Source organism: Papio anubis, chromosome 8 (genome assembly GCF_008728515.1).
Source record: "Papio anubis isolate 15944 chromosome 8, Panubis1.0, whole genome shotgun sequence".
NCBI lineage: Eukaryota > Metazoa > Chordata > Mammalia > Primates > Cercopithecidae > Papio > Papio anubis.
Window position 1 is genome coordinate 135,457,623 of NC_044983.1, and position 23,594 is coordinate 135,481,216.

Sequence of the window (23,594 nt, forward strand, 5' to 3'; positions counted from 1 at the left end):
AAACGAGAAGCTGTCCCCCAGACCCCTTCCTACAGGTACAAACTGTGAGGAATGCCCACCAACACCTGGTGTCACACAAGGGCAGCTGGGCCAGGCCCTGGGGTCAGGCAGTATCTGTGGGGCTCCATCCTCACACCAGTCAGGTGAGGCCCTGGACTACAGGACAGGCCAATGCAGCCAAGCCAGACGAACGTGCAGCGCAGAGGCCAGGGCCTCCCTGAGGCTCCTGCACTCAAGCTGTCAGCCTGTAAGCCCTCGCCTGACTTCAACTGACTTTAGCTGAATCCACAACGTTAACTGTCCTGGTTGTGTCCTTCCCACCCCACAGGCTGCAAACAGTGGGTTGGGAAGGAGGTCACTGGTGATCACAGAGAAAATATATCTGGTAGCACAATGGGGACAAATACCAGTGGACGACAAATAGAGGCACGTGACAGGTGAGGTTAAACACACACATGGCTCCCTGGAGAAGTCTGGCCACAAAACAAAGGGGCAGCCAGAGGAGGTGGCTAGAGCGGGGAGGCCGACATGTTCTCCTGGGGCCTGAAGGTTTCCTGAGTACCCCACTACCTTCTTCCTGTCCCTAAAGGATTTCCACAGAGACACACAATTAGTCCAACATACTTGAGCCAACATCGTGTGCTTAGTACAACGAGAAACGGCTCATGAAGTCAACTAAGCGGACTGCGGACCACCCCACCCCAGATACTCTCCAGCAGTCTTTCCCATGGCCAGCTCCTCCCGGCCCTGCTCCCGGTCACAGCGCACAGGATCGGAGTTGGATCTGCTTCCCGTGCCATGGGAGCACTTGGTGTCACACACTACTTGGTCCGAAGGACAGAAAAGAATGTTCCAGACTCACATCTCTGCCATCCAAGGGAAGAAATGCTGTTTAACACAAGTCAAGCTCATAGCGCTGGGCACGTGTTTCCTGGGGGCTTCCAGATGCAGACTCTGACAGAGGAGCTTCTGCGTCCAAACCAAATCTTGGTGAAATAATTGCATCATAAATCAAGGTGAGCTCCTTGGAATTTAAGTATCTTTAATGCTCATGAGTCAAGAAATAAACTTCCTCTGTCAAGGAAGGAAAATTGGATTTGTGTCCTTACCATAAAGGGCTTCTTCCCATCTTTTAGCGGGCAGCCTTTCTCAAGCAAAAGTTTGTAGTCAATATGGATTTGCAGAGAAAGTATCAGGAAAAAAATAAAACATGGCCAAGACTCAGGATTTTGTGTCTCAAACAACAGGATTTTGAGACAAAACAAAACAATGCTTGACCGGAAAGTCACAGGGCCTGGGCCTGACACAGGCCCTGACGGTCCCAGCTGCAGCGTCCCAGTTGTCATGAGCAGTGGAGCTTGGGTGGGACTCGGGCTGGCACTGAAAAGGAGGTGAGTCCTAAACAGGCCATGGCACTAAAGAGATGGCAGCAGGAACCCCACTCCAGCCAAGGTCAGGCCCCCAGGGAGGGGCTGCAGAGGTTGGGCAAAGGTCAGGTCCAGTCTCCTAGGAGGAGATGGGGACCAGGAGCTTCTTGGCAGAGAGAAACTCCAATGTGGGACTATGGGCAAACTGTGGGAGGTAGGAGTAAGGTCTATGCCAACGAGACTCTCTTGTTTAAGGAGATGGCCCCTAATATGTGGTTCTGTGTCGGATGAGTCCGCCCCTGGGTCTGAGCAGCAGAGGAACTGCAAGGGGGAATCACCAGTGTCTGAAGCTTGGCACGCCTGTGTCCCCCGAGCACTCTGTGGGCTCAGCTGCCCTTCCTGTAGCTCTGCCCTCCCCACCCCTGCACTGGACCAAAAGTTTTTTGGTTTTTTTTTTTTTTTGAGATAGTCTCGCTCTGTCACTCATGCTGGAGCACAGTGGTGCAATCTCCACTCATAGCAACCTCCACCTCCCAAGTTCAAGCAATTCTCCTGCCTCAGCCTCCCGAGTAGCTAGGATTACAGGCTCATGCCACCAGGCCCAGCTAATTTTTTTGTATTTTTAGTAGAGGTGGAATTTGGCCACGTTGGCCAGGCTGGTCTCGAACTCCTGACCTCAGGTGATCCGCCTGCCTCGGCCTCCCAAAGTGCTAGGATTACAGGCGTGAGCCACTGCGCCCAGCCGTGACAGTATTTTTATCTCTGCATTATCAGCTCCTACCTAGCCAGGTACCTGGCACACAGCAGGTACTCACTAAGTATGTATTGAACAAATAAATAAGCATCTCAAACTTGAACCACTGTGTGACACAGAAAAGCACCCTAGCAATAATCAAAACGGGCCTGGGACAGAGTGGCCTGCTGCACACTTCACGGCTGCCTCCCGGTGAGCCTCACCCTGTGCAGTGGTCTCTGCATGGCTGCCTGGCCATGGAGAAGGCAGGACAATGCATTTCCACAGCAGACACCATCAGGCCACCTGCTCCTGACCTCGGTCCTCGTCACTGTCAGTGCTCAAGGCACCACTCCCGCCAGGCTCCATCTGGGCGCCTCCGACTCCCACCCTGGAATGCTCTCTGCCGCGTCCCACCAGCTCTGCTCCTCTGCGTGTCTCCTCGGCAGAGGCCTTTCCTGAGAAGCTCCCTGCAAAGCAGGCCTCACCATCTGACGCTGCTTCGCAAAGTGACCTGCCTTCTGTCTCTGAAGGCCTGCCTCTTCTGGACATCTCATCTCATCTGACCCGCTGTGTTTTCGTCACAGCACCGAATTCTCCTGCACCACGGTCTATATTTGTTGGATTGGTTGACTCGTTGTTCCCTCTGCGTTTTCTTCCACGCTTGATTATCTGCCCAAGTGTTGTGGGTCTTGTCAGGCTCAGTAGAATACCACATCTTCTATGAAGCCTTCCGAACCCCAAAGACAGGGTCAACCTCTGCTTTGTTTTTATATGACAGGGTCAGTCAGCAAATTCGACTCTAGTTAGTCTGAGTACCTCCTTCCAGACTGTGAACTCATACAAGGGGAGCAGCCTAGGTTGAGGGCATTTGTTATTCATTCCATTTTTTATTAATTGCTAGTCCTATAGCACAGGGCCTAAAGCACATGGTAGGTGTCGATAAATGTTTGTGAGTAAATTTAATGAATAAGTCACTGGAATGTTCATATTAGATTAATAACAATCAAAACTCAAAGAATAATCACATTTTATTTCAGGAAGTCACCTTAGAAAAATATATACATTATATACAATTTTTTAAAATAAGAAATAAAAAACAAACATTTTAACTCCAAACCGGTTCCACTGGACCCTCTCCTCCAGCCCCTGGTCCTCAGCAGGACCTGCTGGGATCCACATTCCTCCCTAGGGCCCAGGCTCAGTGCCGTGGTGGCCGCCCACAGCAGCACATCTTCTTGTTGAGAGGTAGCAGGTACCAGAGCATGCATGCACCCCCGTCACAGCGCATCCACGGGACAATAAAAATGGGGGGTCAGAGGCATTATCTTTGGAAACGATTCTAAACACAGGAGAAAAATGTGGGGTGGGCAAAGAGAAGCAGCTAGAGGACCTGCTTTCTTCACTGCCTTTTACAGCTGGCAGGGACCTTCGGGGAGGCCTTATTAGCAGGACAAATGACAAAGTTAAAGTACCTCTTCTCAAGTTATTTTTCCCTTTTGGTAATAGCTGCCCTTAGCATTTCTTCGCCTTAAGCCACCCCCTGCCCTTTTGCTGGAGCGCTGGCTGGGGCTCACTAAGCTGGAGCCGGAGCCGCGATCTCCTTTATGAGCTCTCGGGGCTCACCTCCAGCTTTTGTTGGGCGGCTGGTGCTCTGTACAGGCCTGTACGCACGTGCCATGAAACTGTAGCTGAAGCTGCTGTCCTTCCTAGCCTAGCGCCCACTGGCTGCCACAGTTCGACGGACAGCAGTGGCAAAATTCAGCAGCCAAAGCCAGAGCTGGGAGTCTGCGCGTCTGGCTGTTCAAGCTAATGGGCTCAGAAGTGTCCAGGCCCGGGAAGTCCTGGTGGCAGGCTCAGCGGAAATCATGTGTCCATCCAACACTGAAGTCTTGCCAAAATTCATCTTTCTGAACAGTGTGTGGAGGCATAAAATCCACCTAGCTTCAGTATGCAATGCAATCATTTTTGTAAATTTACCAATCACTGATACCCAGTGTTTTTTCGTTTTGTTTTGTTTCGTTTTTGTTTTGAGACGAAGTCTCACTCTTTGTCCACCAGGCTGGAGTGCAGTGGTGCGATCTCGGCTTTCTGCAACCTCTGCCTCCCAGGTTCAAGTGATTCTCCTGCCTCAGCCTCCCAAGTAGGTGGGATTACAGGCGCCTGCAACCACACCCAGCTAATTTTTGTATTTTTTTAGTAGAGACGGGGTTTCACCATGTTGGCCAGGCTGGTCTCGAACTCCTGACCTCAGGTGATCCGCCGGCCTCGGCCTCCCAAAGTGCTGGGATTACAGGCGTGAGCCACAGGGCCCGGCCTGATACCCAGTTTTAAAACACTTGCAGCACCCCAAAGAGATTCCACAGGAGTACTTCCAATCAGTTTAGTCCCCACACCACTGGCAGCCTCAGGCAGCCGCTGAGCTGTGTCCTGCCACTAGAGACCTGCTTTCTGGATGTTTCACATCACAGGACTCACGCTCTGCGCCTCTCGCATCTGGCTTCTTGCACTCAGCAACTGGCCTCTGAGGCTGGTCTGCACTGGGGCGCGTGCTCTTTGGTCCCTTCATTGCAGAGTGGTGTTCCACTGCAGGGACGTACCGCACTCTGCTGACCATTCACCAGCCGACGGCCATCTGGGCCCTTTCCAGTCTTCTGACTGTGGACGATGCTGCTAGGAACACTCGCGCACAGGTTTCTGCGTCAACATATGTGTTCTGTTGTCTTGAGCAGGTACCTAGGAGTGGAATTGTTGGGTCATATGGTAAACTTATGTGTAACTTCTGAAGAAACTGCCAATGTGTATTCAAAAGGGGTGTCCCATCAGCATCCCTATCGGCCTCGCATGAGGCGTCCAGCATCTCCGAAACCTTGCAGCTCTGCTCTCGTGAGCCCCCTGAGCCTCCAGTGTGAACTGGAGCCTCACGTGGTGCCAGTCCGGAGACTAAAGATGTCAACCATCCTTCCAGTTTACTTACGAGCTATTTGTATACCTTGTGGTGAAACAGCTACTCATATTTCTTGTCCATTTTTAAAATTAGGTTGTACATCTTTTTATTAAGTTTTAAGAGTTCTTAATGTGAATATAAGCTCTTTATCAGATATTTAATATGCAAATATTTTCTTCCAGTCTGTAACTTTCATTCTCTTAATGGTGTCTTTGGAAGCGTAAAAGCTTTTAATTTCGACGAAGTCCAATCTGCAACGTTTTCTTCCAGGGATCCTCCTTTTGGTGTCACATCAAAGAACTCTGCCCAATTCAAGGTCATGATAATTTTCCTTTATTTTCTGCTAGAAGTTATATACTTTCAGCTTTTACACTCAGGCCTATGATCCCTTTCCAGTAAATGTTGTCTGTGTTTCATTTTATTCCCTGATTACCTCTCCTTCCTCTGTCAGAAGACCACCCTGCCTGCCCCTGTACCTGGCCAGTTCCCCTCCCCCACATTGAGCTTGCTGTTGCCTCCTGGAAGAACTCTTCCCTGAGTCCGTGACCTCCCGTGACCTCCCCCAGCACGTGGGACCTCCCCCATCAGAGTCCTGACAACAGTGCACTGTGATTACTCCACGACTTGTCAATTTCCCCACGTGACAGAACTTCCCATGAGGACAGAGACCAGGACTGTCATGATCACTGCTACAGCCCTAGCACCCAGCACAGCAACTGGCAAATGAAAGTGCCTATTAAACACATGAATGGGATTTAAAAACATTTCAGAAAATCCCAAGACACATTTTATAAAAATGGACAAAAGGGTAACCGTTAAGTGTTATTCGTAAGTGCAAAAATTAAGAACAGGCTGGGCGTGGTAGCTCGTGCCTGTAATCCCAGCACTTTGGGAGGCGGAGGCAGGCAGATCACTTGAGATCAGGAGTTTGAGACCAGCCTGGCCAATGTGGCAAAGCCCCGTCTCTACTAAAAACACAAAAATTAGCTGGGCATGGTGGCGGGTACCTGTAATCCCAGCTACTCTGGAGGCTGAGGCAGGAAAATTGCTTGAACCCAGGAGGTGGAGGCTGCAATGAGCTAAGATTGTGCTACGGCACTCCAGCCTGGGCAACAGAGCAAGGCTCTGTCAAAAAAAAAAAAAAAAAAAAAAAAAAAAAGAATATCCCAAATTCCAATAGCAAGGAAATTAATGGGTATGCAATTTTGAGATATCTTTATGATACACTTTGTTGAAGCAATTAAAATTGGATTTTCTCCAGAATTTGTAAAAGCATGAAGAAAAGCTTACATTATGTGGTTATGCAAAAAGCAACCTATAATACTATATATGATGTCGTGTAATCTCAACTATTCAAATACTTATTTTTAAATAGGATGGATAAAACACTGGAAGGAAATATCACAACAAATCATTTATACTAATTGCTTCTGGGACTCATGAGATTTCTTTTTCTTTCTTCTTTATGTTTTCCTATAATGCTAAAAAACAAATAAGATCAAAACTATTTCTTAGAAGATAAGAGTTGGCTGAGCACAGTGGCTCACACCTATAATCCCAGCACTTTAGGAGGCCAAGCTGGGTGGATTGTTTGAACCCAGGAGTTCGAGACCAGCCTGGGCAACATGGTGAAACCCCATCTCCACAAAAAATACAAAAATTAGCCAGACATAGTGGTGGGAACTTGTAGTCCCAGCTACTCAGGAGGCTGAGGTGAGAGGATCACTTGAACCTGGGAGGTGGAGGTTGCAGTGAGCCGAGATCACAACACTGGACTCCAGCCTGGGCAACAGAGTGGGACTCTGTCTCAAAAAATTAATTAATTAAAATATAATATAATATAAAAGTTTAATTAAAATTCAAAAGCCCATATTTTTTTTTTTTTTTGAGATGGAGTCTCGCTCTGTCACCCAGGCTGGAGTGCAGTGGTGCGATCTCGGCTCCACTGCAAGCTCTGCCTCCCATGTTCCTTCATTCTTCTGCCTCAGCCTCCCGAGTAGCTGGGACTACTGGTGCCTGCCACCACACCCAGCTAATTTTTTTTTTTTTTTTTAGTACAGATGTGGTTTCACCGTGTTAGCCAGGATGGTCTCGATCTCCTGACCTCATGATCCACCCGCCTCGGCCTCCCAAAGTGCTGGGATTACAGGCATTAGAGAGCCACCCGCGCTTGACCCAAAATTCCCTATATTTTTAAGGGAATTCCTAAATTCCCTAATTTCGTTTTTCAAAAGAATTATGATTCCAAGGCTAATTTCACATTCTGTTCTGATCATGGTAAGAAAGATTTTAAGTTTGTTCTAATTCGTTTTAAGCAAAGCATATTGATGTTGCTTATCTTAAATAAATCCTTCACCTATATTCTAGTCATAAGAATTACAGGCTCTTTGTGCCATTTAAAAATATATATATATATATAAAAAACCAATGATGCCTCAGAGCCACTCTGGTCTGTGACCCTCGTACACACTACCTGGGCAGAGAGGTGCTGATCTGTAGTCTTGGTAAAGCGGGAATGACTTCGACTGTGGAGCCACTGGTTTTTATTCCCGGCAGGTTATCCAGCAAACAGTCACTGAACACGCCGAAGACCGTGGTATGGTAACCTGGAACAGAAAATGAGCATCTTCACTCCACTGGCAAGGCTTTGGGTCTCACACCCACGGCCGAAGCAGTGCGAAGAGCACGAGGCTCCTCCTCAGAAGACCTGAGCTCCACAGTTGCCCAGGGCCCGCCAGCGCTCACCCACACTCCGGCCCTCAACCCCGCGACCGTCACTGGCCTTGTAGGTGATGGGGAGGATAACAGCATCTGCATTCCTGTTTCACAAGGCTGGCCTGGGTCCAAATGAAAGATTATATAAGTGAAGGTCCTTGTAAACCATAAATGTCTCCTTAATAATCAGTATCTCATCCCTTTACTCATTTGCTTTTCAGATTTATCCATCTCTAAAACGAGAACGTTAATATTATTTCCCAGGACATAATGTGACTTAATGAGTATTTGAAAAATGTTTCAAACCCTTCTGTTGAAAGATGAAAGTTCACGAGCCAAATGTTATTGTAGCTGCTGCTGATAACGGCAGATGTGCTGTATGTGTATAAGCACCATAATTTAAGATTAGCAAATTTCCCATGTTAAAAAAAAAAAAAAGTTCACTGGTTAGATAAGCACTTGAAATTGTTTAAGCAAAGCTTTAAAATGGCTTTTGAAATTTCACAAGATAATTACTATAAACAACATTCACTCTATAACAAAATTAAACAATACCCCGTGGCTAGATGCCTAGGGTGACAACATTTTTGCATTCACACAAAACTATTCCACACTAAAAGGAGAGGCAGGCACTCCCTCAAGGGCAAATCAGGGACCTTACACAGCCTCAATCAGCCCTGCGCTCACCTCCTGCCAGCCTGAAGCTGCCCTATCAACGTAACTCCCATTCAGAGCAGCCACACTTCCTCTAAAGTATACCTCTTCAAAGACATCTTTAACTGGCAAACATTCTCCTCCCCAGAACCACATCTGGCACTGATGTCCTTTCTATAATACCTGGTATGACGTGGTTTTGTCTGCTAAGCAGCCATTGTTTTGCAATTCTTAATTTAAACCATTTTCCTTTTCTTACCCGTTGCTTAAAATAACTGCCATATAAACCCAAAAGTCTGATGACAAATAGTACATTACAACGTCTGATAATACGAGGTCAGTCCTTTCAACTTGGTTCCCAAAGCGGGCCAAAAATGAACACTCCCTAGTGTGGACCTAGGATAAACAACTAAGAACTGTGTGACTAAGGCTCTGACTTCTCATCAGTGAACATACTAGCTACGAGTTACATGTTATTCGGAATTAAGCCCTTTACTCCTCATTACTCCTCTTTCATCTATTCATATCTCCTATGCTCCACTGCCAGGCCATGGCTATGGTCCTGCCTCTGTCCCTTTCTTCCTGGGTCATCGCTGAAGCTTGATCACTGGTGTCCCTGCCTCCAGTCCTTCCCATCTCAACAGGGGTCCTGGATCCTGAGGATGGCTCTGAACGGCCCACCCGACCACATCTCTCTTCAAGAACACAGCAGCCCCACTGCCCTCCGGAGAAAGCTGGCATCCTTTGGCACAGGGTGTAAGACCCCAGGTCGGCACTCTGCCTCCCTTCCAGCCTGTCTCATCCCTGCCACCCTGGCCTGGACCACCCACTCTGACCATCCCCCGGTCCCCCAAATGCACCATGTTCTCTCTTACCACCACGTTGTTCTTTCTGCCTGGAATTCTCTTTCTGCCCCCTGTGTACTCCCCCCACAGCCCAGCCCCATTCATTTGAATAGTTCCTAGTTCGCCTTCAAGCCTCAGGGTCACTGACCAACCCACTCTCCCCACTGGGTCCATGCCCAGAGTCATTTGCTCCCACGGCCACTCCACTCCATCTTCCCACTTGGGGCAGCACACCCTCACCTACAATGACACCTGCTTCACCCACCCGTAGGGAGCACCCTTCCAGCAAATGTTTGCTCTTCCAGCCAACAAACACACACTGAAGACCTACTGTGTGCCAGGCTCCACACTAGGCATGGAGCTGCAGCTAAGCCAGACACACGGGGCCAGCAAGGAATCTATCGCACAGAGTCAGGAAGGAGACCACCGACCAGGGGCCTAGACCAGCGAGCACACACCGAGGAAGGCTCCCGGAGGAAGGGAAGCCTGTGCTGAGGACTGAGGGAAGCCCAGGAGCCAGCCAGGGTGATGAGCACTCAATGCGGCACAGGTAAAGCCTCAGAAAGCCTGGAAAACTGCCAGAACTAAAGAGTCTTCAGAGACTGAAGTAGGAGCAGAGGGGCAGAGAGGAGGTTGCGGAGGCCAGCAGGCGCCGGACCACAATGGGCTCCAGAGCTACACTTAAAGACCAGGCCTTGATAACACGGGCCTGGCGACAGCTGCGAGGCTCCCAGTTGAGAGATGTCAGGAGCAGATTCCCGCTAGGAAGATTGCTGGGCCACAGATGGGAAGTGGGTCTATTAGCAAGCAAGACCAGGCCAAAAACACCAGCCCCAATGCTTTTCTGACAAACCCTAGAAGAGTTATGATCTGCAAGACAGGAAGGGGCAGTGGAGGTGGAGACAAGTGGCAGTTCTCAGGAAGCACTGAGGGAGGGGACGTGGGGGTGCTGTGACTGACAGCGAGGGTCGAGGATGACGCATATGGGTGATGGGGATGCCTGCGCTGAGATGGAGGCTTGACGGGGGCAGGGGCAGCTTTGGGGAGGCGAGGTAGGGAGTTCTGGTTTACACCTATGGTATGAGAGGTGCCCAGGAGCCAGCTGGGAAGGGCTGGAGGTGCAGGCTGGGAAAAAGCCCAGCCCTGGAAATCATCTGCACATTGGAGGAACTGGAAGACAAGAAGGTCAAGGGCATTGGTGGGATCACCTAAGGTAGCCTGTGGAAGAGAAAGAGTTAACAGGGCCAGGGAACACAGGATGAGGGGTGGGGAAGGAAAGAAGTGGGGTGTGAGGAAGGCCTGGCTGAGAGGGGTGGGCTGCAGAAGACAAGAGAGACCCAAATAGAAAGGCCAGAGAGGCGGTAAAACATCTGGAGGGGCAGGGCCACAGCAGCCAGAGCAGAGAGGCGGTAAAGCATCCAGAGGGCGGGCTCACAGCAGCCAGAGGAGAGGGCATGCCTAGTGGAGGGTCAGCCAGGGACTCAAAGGGCACTGAGGAGCGAATTTAGGGAAAAAAACTGAAAAGTAGGCCCTGGATTTAGCCCAAAAAAATACTGCTTGTGACAGGAGTTTTGGTGAAGTGAAAAGGGCTGAGTCCAGGATGCAGAGGGTTAAAGCCCCCTGCAGAGGCGGAGATTCAGCGTGTGTAGACACCCTCTGAGGAGTTCCAGCGAGAAGGAGCAGGAAGAAGGAAGGCTCACTGGAGGGAGAGGAAGCAGAGGGAGGAAGGGCGTGGGCAGTAGGGTCAGAGCACAGGAAGGACCCCTCCCACCACCACACATCCTGCACCTCACGAACAGGTTTTTTTCATGCTTCCTGAAGAAACACGGTCTTCATTATCTTCTAACTGGTTAGGACTGGCAGGACGGGCGATCGGCTCTGGACCTCATGGAGGCCATGCAAGGGTGCAGCAGACCCTCCTGAGCGGGAAGCATGAAGGGACTCTCCTTACCGTTCACAGTGATCGTTCCAGTCGTCTGCGGGACCCCGACGAGCGTCACTGGGTACAGACCAGATTCAGCCGGAAGAGAAAGCGCCGCAGGGAGAGACTCAAACTCCACTCCGCTGGTGAGCAGCCCCTAAAACGAGCCACGCGGCATCATGAGCCCGGACCAAACCTACTGTGCGCTCAGTTCCAAATGCGCCTTAAGACACTGGCTATGGCACATCTGGAACTGCTGGAAGAAAATGACCAACAGTCTTTATAGAAACCCACAGAGAACTTCAGAGACAGTGAACAGTGTAACGCAAAACCACCTAAACACGGTAGGCACGGCGGGTGCTCAGGCGATAAACCACAGAGCCACTTGGTTTTAGCCCTGTTTGCTGTATGTTTGATATTTGTTTTATCATTTTACCAAATGGGAATGTGAACACAAAGAGAAAATATTTTATTTATAAACACAAATAAATAAAAACTTGACTGGGCATGGTGGCTCACGCCTGTAATCCCAACACTTGGGAGGCCAAGGTGGAAAGAACACTTGAGTCCAGGAGTTCAAGACCAACCTGGGCAACATAGTGAGACCCCATCTCTACAAAAAAATTTTAAAATTAGCCGGGGAAGGTGGCACGCACCTGTGGCCCCAGCTACTTGGGAGACTGAGGTGGGACGATCACCCGAGCCCAGGAGGCTGAGGTCGCAATGATCACACCACTGCACTCCAGCGTGGGGGACAGAGTGAGATTCTATCTCAATCAATCCAGCAATACAATGTGGAAATATGCCACGAGTTAATATCCCTGCCATACATCTATGAGTTATCAACTTATTTCAGTATGTACTAAGCTTGCTAGTGCAGGCACTAAGCTTGCTAGTGAACAAGACGGGCAGATTCCCTGGCCTCAAGACGGTGGCCCATGATTGGAAGCAATGCAGGTATGTCGGCCCTCAGGACTTCTCAGCATTGTAACAGAGGTCCTACTCAGGGCACTAAAGCAAGAAAAAGGAAGAAAAGGCATAAAGGCAATTACTCACAGAAAACAAAACCAGGGTCATAGAATACGCTATGGAATCTACAATGAAACTTGAACTTTCTAGTACATTTAGCAAAGTGATACAGTCAGAAAAAAAAAAAAAAAAAAGGAGTTATTTCTATAGTTTAGCAATAAACAATTGGGGAAAATATCATTAACAAGCGATCAAAACCATCAACTATATTAGAAAAAAAACTAACAAATGACGGGCAAGGTCTCACAACAGTTACAGAACACTGCAGAGATAAAGAAGCCCTGGGCGAAGGAGGAAATCCTGGATTCTTCTTAGCGGGTTGGTTTTCTGCAGCGGTATGGTCAAAGCTACCCTGCAACTCTCTCAGATAGGACAGGACTGAGCATCTGAGTAGATGTGCTGATGCTGGGAGTCCGAGTCTCACTCGGGAAGAAATGACACACGTGGATGGAGGAAGGCAAGCACCCTCTGGAGAAGCGCTGGAAAGCAAGGGCAGATGCTACATGCATGTCTGTGGTGCAGACGCAGGGATATACACAGGTGTACATAGATGTAGGCATATGGGCTTAGATAGATATGTGCGTTCTCATGTATGTGCATATGCATACAGACTTTTCCTAACTCTGTCTACAGAAAGCAGCCAGAAGCAAAGCCACTCTCTCGGCAGTGAGTACACTTAGTGCCTGGACTTGGAGCCAAGGTGTGAAATGATCTATGTGTGGAACAGATGTAGCAGGCAAGGGTGGAAGCCGAGGAGCCAATTGTCTCTAGGCAAATATATTGGCATTTATTTCCTTTGAAAATAGCTAAAGCAATATGGCCAACTGTGAACATTTTTTAAATGTGAATGGTGGATATGCGCGTGTGTAGTATTCCCTGTAACATTTGGTATGTTTAAAATACTTCCTAATTTAATTTTTAAAACTTTGCCCATGAGTTGTGGGCTATCTCCATGTGGTGCTTTTTATTTTATTCCCTGCTCTTCCTCATTTGTTATAATAAGCACATATTGTTTTTAAACCAGATAAAAATGAAAGCTACATTTTAAGACCAAAAAAAAAAAATGTGTAAGAAAGAGCAGCAGGCATTTGATACTTTAACCACTTTGGGGAAAATTCTCTAAACTGCTTCTCCCTACTAAGGCTGAGACAGAAAGCCACAGGGAAGGCCTAAGCCAAATCGTACTGCAGGTCAGTCCTCACCCAATGGAAGGAGAAGCACTCCTCCCAAGTGCACCTCAAGACTACAAGCTGAACATCCAGCTGAGCTTCCAGGAGCTTCCAGGAGTTCCAAGCTGCAACTCAGCGTGTACTCATGGCCAGGCTGTCACATCTGTCCCAGGAACCCTTCCCTGACTCTCCAGGGCCAGGCAGACTCCCCTCCACATCAGGCCTGCAACACCTCGTGCACCCCAACAGAGCCTTGATCACAGTCGCAGCAGGGACCAGGGCCTGACCATCTCTGTCCCCTCAGGGCCTTGCCTGGGGCCTGACGCGTGGCAAGAGCACTCAGCAAAATACCTGCACGAAGAGTCTGCCTCTTACCCTGAACACCAGTCATAAAACCCTAAAAGACAACATCCACTCTCGCAGCACCATGCTTTGCGTGCTGCTGAGAAGTTACACAGCAGCACCACACAGCAAGGCAGAGAAGACTTGAGGGATGGAACCTACATTGGCGTGGGGAGGGTCTGTTCTGAAAACACAGAATCAGCTTAGAGGGCCAGTACAAATCTCCTTCCCCCTGACTAGAGAATTGGGTAAGCATTTCCAACAGAAGAGATTACAAAGTGAATCTTTCACACCCTACACAAAGCATAGAAACGGGATATCAGGATTTCAAAACAAGAGAAAGCTGATGATGGTGGTGTGGTCATTTATCCTCCCATTCCACAGCTTGTTCTTCGCCGGGGCCTTGATCATCTTATCATCTTGCAGCGATAAAATAATGCTGATATCATTGAGTAGCAGGCATAACGTGGACTTTGCAACCTCAACTCATCTCATGTAAGCTTCAAAATGATTATTTCACATCTTATACCCAATCAACTAAGCTCGGTATGTGTTCAAATCAGAGGTTTCTTTGTAGGTTCAAATATGTATTGAGAATCAAGCCTAAAGACACAGGAATAACGAAACATGGTCTTCATTCACAATAAGCTTATATGCTTTGGCAAAACAAACATAAAAAGAGACACATATCATAAGATGTGTGCCTCAGACATTAAGTAAAAACCTGCTTTAATGAGAAGTTTGTGTGTTAGCCCAAAAAGATCAAATGATGGGCGATACATACCATGTTTTCAACCCGAAGTTCAAACGGCATTGGGTTATACACCATCAGCTGAACTTCACACACATCTCCTTGAACCCACTGGAAATCTAGAAAATACACACACACACATCAACAAATCCATGTATTTGTTGGCATTTTTTCACTTTCCACATGGTTTCCAATTATTCCTCTGGCAATTTATATTCTCAACGAGGCAGCAGGCTCTATGATCATCTTGAGATGGGTGAGTCAAAGCTGCTTTTTCCACCGGCTTTCTCTGAAACAAAGCAAGGCAGCCGTCACTGGCGCTTTGATGCCACATGAATGGCGCTTGTCGCCACCTTCAGTGGGCTGCATTCATGCCAGCATCTGTCCAGATGGCACTGTTCTTGGTACAGAGCCATAAGGCACACCGCGCTTCACGGGGCCCAGAGGCTGGCAACACAGAAAGACAGTACTGGGGTCACTTGTGAGTAATACGGAGTGTGATTTGCTCTACTCCGCGAAGATTGTGGGGAGGCGGGGGGCTTCTCCTCCCCACCCACTCCCAAGTCAACTGCAGTTCAGTACCTGTGCAGGGGCAGAATTCTGATGACCTCCAAAATCCCCAGCCTTGGTGTGCACAACCTGGTGTGCATGCACGGTGTAACCCCACTTTCAGTGTGAATATGATTAGGCTGGATTGTAAAACAAAGATGGAAAGATTTTACAGATGTGATTGGGACCCCAATCAGTTGACTCTGAGTTAATCAAAAGGAAGGTTGTCCTGGACGGACTTGTTCTAATCAGGTGAGACCTCACAGGAGACCACGGCCTTTCCTAGAGGGCCTGTGGAGGGGACCACATGGCAAGGGCCTAAGAGCAGTCTCTAGGAGCTGAAAGCAGCACCAGCAGACAGCGGGGAACTGAGAGCAGCACCAGCAGACAGCCGGCGAGAGAACGGGGACCACAGGAAATGAATGAAGAACCACCTGAGGAGTCGTGAAAGCAGGCCCTTCCCTTAGTTGAGCCTCCAGATGAGGACACAGTCCCAGATGACACTTGGATTTCAGTCCTGTGAATCCCTGAGCAGAGGACCCACGCAAAGCCCACACAAATCATGAGGAAGTAGATTTGTGTTGTTTTAAGCTACTGAGTCTGTGGTCATTTGTTACAAAGCAACAGAAAGCTAATTCAGCATCTGTCCCAATTTCCATCAACCCCTCCTCCCTTTACAATCCTCTCTTAGGCAAACCTGAAGGAATTTCAGAATCAATCAACAGGTGGCAGGCATGTGTTAGGTGTGAGGCGCTTCCACACAAGTTATCTCATTACTCAGCATAAGGACCTCCTGAGATAGGCATAGATAACCCCTATCACTGCAAGGCAAACACTCAAGGTCCAAACAGGGTAATAAATTGGCCCAGGAACCACACAGCAAGCGAGAGAAGCTGCTGGATTCAGGCCTCTGAACTCAGAGGCATCCCAAGCAGACATGGGTGGCTAACAGGGCGGTGGGGGGCTTTTTCTCTAGCAGTAAGAAAGTCTGTTGACCAGAATTATTCAGCTTTCACAGAGCTTTCATAAGCATGTTCTCAAGACACAGCTTTTTCCACACACTTTGCACCAAGCACCCTGCAAAGAGATGAGGACTGACTCCACCACACCTATGACATCTGATCCAGAGCTGGCATGTTGACATTGCATGAATTAAAACAGCGTCCACCTGGTAAGCTAACAGCTCCCCTAATGCTTGCACCACCATGTACTCATCTGAGCCTCTGGACAATGCAGTGAATGGCTACAGTCTATGTCAGCAACACAAATGTTATGCCCGTTCTGCAAAAAAGGAGAATCCCCCTGACAGGCTGACCCGCCTGCCCGTCCTATGGTCCTGGGAAGCAAGAGAACTGAGAATCGAACTCCAGTCTGTCTGGCTCCAAAACCTACTCTCTTTTCACCCTACTGTTTCACCTCTCAGGACTCCAGAAACTCAGGTCTTGTCCTTCCAGCTTCCATGTCATCCCAGCTCATGCCAGCTTCCATGCCCCCCACTTTCTAGGCCCACCAGCTTCTGAGGACCTTCAGTGGCAGGGGGCTCACCCACCCTCCTCATTCACATAAGTCAGTGGCCAGAGCACAACATGCTCCCACGCCACCTGCCCCCGGCCTCACCCAGCCTGCCCGGGGCCACTGATGGTCAGCATCCCGGCCCACTCCTCACCACAAATGAAGAAGGTCACTCTCTTTAAACAAGTGGCTAATGCCTGGCAATTAAGAAATTGCTTGCCCTATCATGGTCATGATGATGATGATGATGATAATAAGCCATTTAAAAAATCATTTTCTGGGGTACTGAAAAAATAATGTATACTTAGATGGTCCATGTCTACTAAAGGGTAAATCTAAGATAAATCGTTGATTACATAAAAATTTCTTTTTTTTCTTTTTTTTTTTTGAGACGGAGTATCACTCTGTACCCAGGTTGGAGTGCAGTGGTGTGATCTCGGCTTACTGCAACTTCCACCTCCCGGGTTCAAGCAAGTCTCCTGCCTCAGCCTCCAAAGTAGCTGGGACTACAGGTGTGCACCACCATGCCTGGCTAATTTTTTTTGTATTTTTAGTAGAGACAGGGTTTCGCCATGTTGGCCAGGCTGGTCTCAAACTCCTCACCCCAACTAATCCCCCTACCTTGGCCTCCCAAAGTACTGGAATTACAGGAATGAGCCACCACACCCGGCCTAAAAAGTGATTTTTGCTGAAAGAAGGAGATAACCCCTTTCCACCCTCAGCATGTCAAAGCACACGGTGGTGGCCCTTCCTCACTATTTTGTCCCAGAAGTAGTGGGAAGGCACAAGAATTAGCGTCTCTGAAACGCCCTCGTCTCAGGCCCTGCCCTCCCTGTTGTGGGACACACTGTGCCTGCTGTCATCTGTGGACACACAGCATCGGGTGGTAGCGTTTATTGACAAGTTCGTCTCTTTCTGCTACACTGTATGGACCCACATGGCGGGAAAGACTCCTGATTTATCAATGCATCCCCAGCACATAGCACAGGGCATGTAACTGCTACCAAAAATGTTACTGAATTGCTGCCAGGGACTTTAGAAACATTATCTCTCTTGATCCTCAGAACCACCCTCCGTGTCAGCTTCTAATGTCCCTATTCCATAGAGGGCATGACTGCAGACCACACAGGCGTGATCAGTTGTCCACAGCCACACAGTGGGGAGCTGCAGGGCCAGGCTGCAGCCCAAGTCCACCTGACAGCCACAGCCTCTCCAGGCCACCACACTGCCTCTGGGTCAGCAGTGGACCTTGGCACCAAGCCTGGCAGCACCACAAAGACCTATCACAAATGACAGAAGGCCTTCAAGCCAACACACTCAAGCTGAGGCCGGTGTTGCAGCCATCTTCGCATGGATGTAGCTCAGATGATGGCCACACCGGCCAACACACACAGACGCCGGCCACACCGGCCAGCGCACACAGACGCCGGCCACACCGGCCAGCGCACACAGACGCCGGCCACACCGGCCAACACACACAGACTCGGGAATTATTCCGAGTGAAAGTGGAAAATGGTCTCAAACGCTGCCCTCAAGAGTTTCCTCATCTCTAAGACCCGATGCCCCCTGCTGTGATGATACCTCCCCCAATTATACACCAAGGTTCATTGAGAGACACTGGAACTTTAGGTTAAAGTTATGGGATCTGTCAAGCCTCTGGGCAAGCACTCACTGATCAGTACACTGCCAAAAAGATATTAGAAGCTATGGGATGTCAATTACACTTTCCTACCACACAAGTGTTATAGCTCAGAAAAAAAATCCTACATCATCCACTGAATTCGTCCTCAGCCCAGATGAGCAGGTACTTCTTACTACAGTGAGAAGCCATATTATAAAGGGAAAAGGCCCTGGGCATCAAGTCCTGCAACCTGGCATGGCGCCTGGGGGCTGTCACTGACAAACTGTCTGACCTGGAGCAGGTACTTACATTCGTTCAGTCTTAATTTTCTCATCTGCAAATAGGGAATATAATGACACCTGCAGCATCAGCATCAAAAGTTTTGAGAATCACTGGATGATGTTTGCTTAAGCCCTCTTCAACAAATACAGACTGTAATTTTCATAAAAAGAATGCTCGACAATGTCTTTTTATTTGTTTTTTGAGATAGGGTCTTGCTCTGTCACCCAGGCTGGAGTGCAGTGGTGCAGTCTTGGCTCACTATAGCCTCAACCTCCTGGGCTCAGGTGATTCTCCCACCTCAGCCTCCCAAGTAGCTGGGACCACAGGTGCCCGCCACCAGGCCTGGCTAATTTTTCGTATTCTGTGTAGAGATGGGGTTTTGCCATGTTGACCAGGCTAGTCTCGAACTCCTGGGCTCAAGCAATCCACCTGCCTCAGCCTCCCAAAGTGCTGGGATTACAGGCGTGGGCCACCACACTCGGCCAACAACTTCTTAAGATTGAAAAGGAAAAGCAGAGAGGCAGGGCTTGCAATCCATGCCATCAGTGGCACAGGGCCCTGTGCTCTGGCATCTGGTTTGACGCTCTGCTGTTATTGTCTTCAAATTCTCAGCGATGTTTGAACAAAGGCCCTGTGTTTGCATTTTGCACTGGGCCCTACAAATCATATGGCCCATCCCGAGAAGGGGAGTCTCACACTTCCAGTCTCCTAAATCACCTCTAGAAGTTTTTCTCAACAAAAGGACTGAAGCTTTCCTCAAAAGTTCTGTAGGGGAGATAGCTCATCACCAACCCTGATGAGAACAGAAAAGAGCAGCCAGAGACTCTAGAAGGTCCCGGGGGAAGAGCCTCAGCACTCATAGGACAGCAAGTCCTAGGCCAGGGGAGACAGAGGAGCCCTGAGGGTGGCCCGCCCATCCCCACAGAGCTCAGAAGACGCCCTCCAGAGAGGAAAGGTGGAGTTCCCTCAAGAGGCCAGGAAACAACGTCCCCAAAACACAGCGAGGACGGGATTTGTACAGCTCTCTCCTGCTTACTGCAACACACGCTGGAGCATATCATATGGGGCCGCCATCAGGCCCTGCCCGTTCATGCACCACATCCACCCAGTGCCTACGCTTCCTGTCACCTCGTGTTCTCCAGAGCAGAGAAGCAGTGGCAGGAAAGACAAGGTTGGGGTGTCCTTCAGAATCAATAGACTAAAAATGGCATTTTAAAAATGCATACACACACACACACACGCATACACACAGGCATACACACAATACACACACGCATACGCACAATACACACACACATACATGCATAAACACATACACACATGCATACACACACATACATGCATACACACATACACACATACACATACACACACACACACATGCATACACACAAATTCTACAGTAGACTATATAGTTAGCACTCAGGTTTTCATAAATTTTCCAAAATTCAGAATTGGCTGCACTTTTTCAAGGGCATGACCCCAGGTCTCTATTTTCTTCTCATTCTAACAATGAACAGCTAGAACAGCTGGAGCCGCTCCTTGCAAAGCCCACACGGCTCCTCCGAGGCAGGCTGCGTCTGAGCCTCCAGGGGGCTTCCCCAGGGTGTGCGGGGCCCCACCCCACACCCCACTCCCAGTTAGCCCAGTGTTTATTGTTCATTCAAGTTCAATGTGTAAGTAACCAGGTACCCTGCTGACAGGTGTACATTTTTAGAGACCTTTTGTTCACATTTAGTCTCGATAGTCAGCTTCTCATGTTTGTGTCTTGCCTGCATGAACTGCATGACTGTGGGGTCCAGGTAGCAGGTCTCTCCCACACCCTCTATGCACGTGAGAGGAAACCAGAGGGTGCTCACAGGAACAGGACACTTGGTCTGTGATGTGAAATCAAGCTTGTCACTAACTGAGTAACTTTCAGTTACTTCTAAAAGTCATTTCTCTGAGTTTGTTTCCTCATCTGTAAAAGGGAGATAAAAATGAAATCTTCCAAAACTACTGGAAACTCCGTAAGGCAACATATGATAGCCTCAACGTATGATAGCACCGTTTGAATAAAAGAAATGAGGACCATTTTTAAAAGCACAAGGTTCTTTGAGTACTCCCTCCCTAGTTATGCCCTTTATCTTAGCAAACAACTTTATTTCTTCTGAAGCACTTTATTTTTTAAGGCATTCAGATAATTTACAAATAGTTAATGGAGTTTATCATGAGACCCTTACAGAAGCTAAGAAATCCCAGAGCTAGTAATATACGAGAAATGCTCATCAAGACAATGTGCTGGCTGGACGCAGAGGTCCCCACCTGTAACCCCAGCTCTCTAGGAGGCCGAGGCAGGCGATTCACTTGACCCCAGGAGTTCGAGACCAGCCTGGGCAACATGGTGAAACCCCGTCTCTACAAAAAATACAAAAATGAGTGGGTATGGTAGTGTGCACCTGTGGTCCCAGCTCAGGAGGCTGAGGCAGGAAGATCAATTGAGCCCAGGAGGCTGAGGCAGCAGTGAGCCCTAATTACACCACTGCACTCCAGCCTGGATGACAGAGCTAGACCCCGTCTCAGAAAAAAAAAAAAAGATTATGTGCTACATGTAATGCTCTTCTTATTGTCCCTTCTGCCTTGAATTCTGCCATGCCCTGCCAGCAACACGAAACGTACAGTGAGATCTAGGTTCCCCTGTGAGTTCTTGGACAAGACACTTAAACGTCCTGAATCAGTTTCCCTGCCTACAAAATCTATAAAAAGGGATTCATAATAGGTACCCCATCCATTCATTCATTCTTCTGTCACTGCTCCAGCGGCTGGGGAGACAGCAGCCGCACACAGCCTGACAGAATTCTGGCTTCAGGTGATACTGCGGGGCAAAGCATCAATGGGCCAGTGTGGATCTGGGCTGGAGAAAGGCGGGGAAGAGAATCCTGGGCCAGTGTGGATCTGGGCTGGAGAAAGGCTGGGAAGAGAACCGCAGACAGTGCCGCTAGAGATGGCGGGAGGAGTGGCCTGCGAGGCGCTGGGATCAGAAAACGCCCCTCTGAGGGAGGGGGCATGTGAACAGAGACCAAAAGGGTGTGACAACAATGACAGAGGGGCAGGGGACGAGTTCCTGGCAGAGGAAAGAGCGAGCCCCAAAGCCCTGGGCCTGGAACAAGCCTGTTTCTTTCCAAGACCCGAAAGGAGTGGCTGTGGCTAAACCAGAGTGATGGTGGCAGGAGGCGGCATGAGAAACCCGACAGAGAGGGAAGGGTGTGGGCAGGGCGGGGTCGGGAAGCGCCTGCAGTCCGTAACTCGGGGTGTGGGTGAGCTTGCGAGTGCAAGAGGAAGCCTCTGTCCTGGAAAGAAAAGCATGGTGGAAAAAGGAGTTGGAATGCCTTTTTCCTAAATCGGAGTTAAAGGAATTAAGAGTAGAAATAAAGAAACAGAAGGAGAAGAAAGCACTGTATATCAAACGCAGAGCACCACGGTCGTGCAGGCCTTCCGCTCATACTCCTCGGAGGCCCCGGCTGTCGCCAAGCAGCGGCCAGCCTCTAGGCCCTCAAGGCTCTGTCACAGGACATGTGGGCTCAACCAGCAGTGGTCGCCAGTGACAAGAAATCACAATCTCCTGCAAGAGGCCTCAGGCGTGTCTTTGTGGCAGCAAGGGACAGGGAGCTTGCTGCCACAGCCGGGCTTTGGGAAGGCCACCAAGGGACAGGGCCGGCGGTGCATGCTGAGCCCTGGTGCAGGAGGGACGAGAGCTCAGACACAGGAAAGCTCAGGAGAAACTGTCCACTCCCAGTCTCTCCCACAGCACAGCTTAACCCCAGGACTGGCTATTCTGATCACCTGTGTTCACAAAAGAACAGAACACAATTACCTCATCCCCCACTCAATCCTGAACACAACCCAACCCTGAATCTTTCTTTGATGATTCAAAAGTCACTTCAGCCCTTGGAAAATCAGTCTACATCTCCAATTGTCACTCTTCTGTAGTTCACATAAGTCTCAGTTAACAAAAGTCTTTCTGGTTTCTAGAACTTTCACAAAATTACCTTATATGAAATACATTTTTAAAAATTAGATCTATGGGCAATTGCCTGCCAAAAGCAGCAAATCAAATAAACTTCCATGACAGACTACACACACACACACGTGTGCACACATCCACACATGCACATCCACAAATACACATAAACACACATATGCATGCATGCACATATGCATGCACACAGGCGCACACACACACACACATATGCATGCATGCACACATCCACACATGCACACATACACACATATGCACACATGCACACATCCACACACACGCATGCATGCACACATGCACACACACGTATGCGTGCACACATCCACACATACACGCACACGCGCACACACGCACATGCATGAACTGGCCCAAAATTCTGTTCTAAAAATCTAGAAAAGCCATTGGAAATCAGGTGGCATAGCACGGTGGGAAAGCCAGGATCAACATCCTACCTATTTTCTTGTTCCGCTCTTCTCCACGGTTGTGTGCGATAATTGGTGAATAGATGAAGGGACTTTTGGTCGACACGTTCTGGCCCAGCAAGCTCTTCATTTTGTGTGGCCGGAGGCTGGCAGGGAGATTCAACAGTTTCACATGCCTGTTGTTTCAAACAGAACACAAATACTTCAACTGTCTTGTTAGCCTGGTTTCAGAATAAACACAACCAAACATGATGTGTTAGAAAAACAGTAAATCGGTCAGAAAGAAGATAAATGGAGGGAGGAAAAGCACTCCAAGGCAGCAGGACAGACCAGGAAAGCGCTGCAACAGTAACTCAAGACTCTCCCAGAGAGGGGAAATCGCTCCCTGGAACTCGGGGAGCAGCCACTTCCCACTGGGAGCTCCTGAACTGGGCCCAAGGGTGGTCTGGAGTCAGAAAGGCCAGCTTGCAATCTCGCTGCACACTTACCAGCTGTGTGCCTCTGGGCACGTGCCTTGACATCTCTAAGATGTAGGATCCTTGTGTATCAAGCGCAGGTGGGGCCACCACCTTCCCCGTGGACCCGTGGGGAGGATCCAGCTAAAGACTCCTAGCACGGGGCCCACTGCTCGGCCCAGAATGGCTCTTCTCTCTTTGCCTCTCCCTTTCCCGAGGGACCTGCCTGCAGCAAGTGGCAGCCAGACCCTGACCCATGGGA

General features: G+C 49.1%; 1 protein-coding gene across 5 annotated transcripts in view; it reads right to left on the reverse strand.

Moving 5' to 3' along the window:
• TRAPPC9 (trafficking protein particle complex 9) overlaps positions 1–23,594 on the reverse strand; it is a 713,063-nt gene that overhangs the window by 537,897 nt on the left and 151,572 nt on the right. For all 5 annotated transcript variants that reach the window (XM_017962346.3, XM_017962349.3, XM_017962347.3 and 2 more), the window contains 4 exons: positions 22,908–23,053; positions 14,507–14,592; positions 11,213–11,339; positions 7,521–7,653 (listed from right to left, as the gene is read on the reverse strand). In XM_017962346.3, coding sequence (XP_017817835.2) covers positions 7,521–7,653; positions 11,213–11,339; positions 14,507–14,592; positions 22,908–23,053 — 492 coding nt within the window. The remainder of the gene's footprint in view (positions 1–7,520; positions 7,654–11,212; positions 11,340–14,506; positions 14,593–22,907; positions 23,054–23,594) is intronic.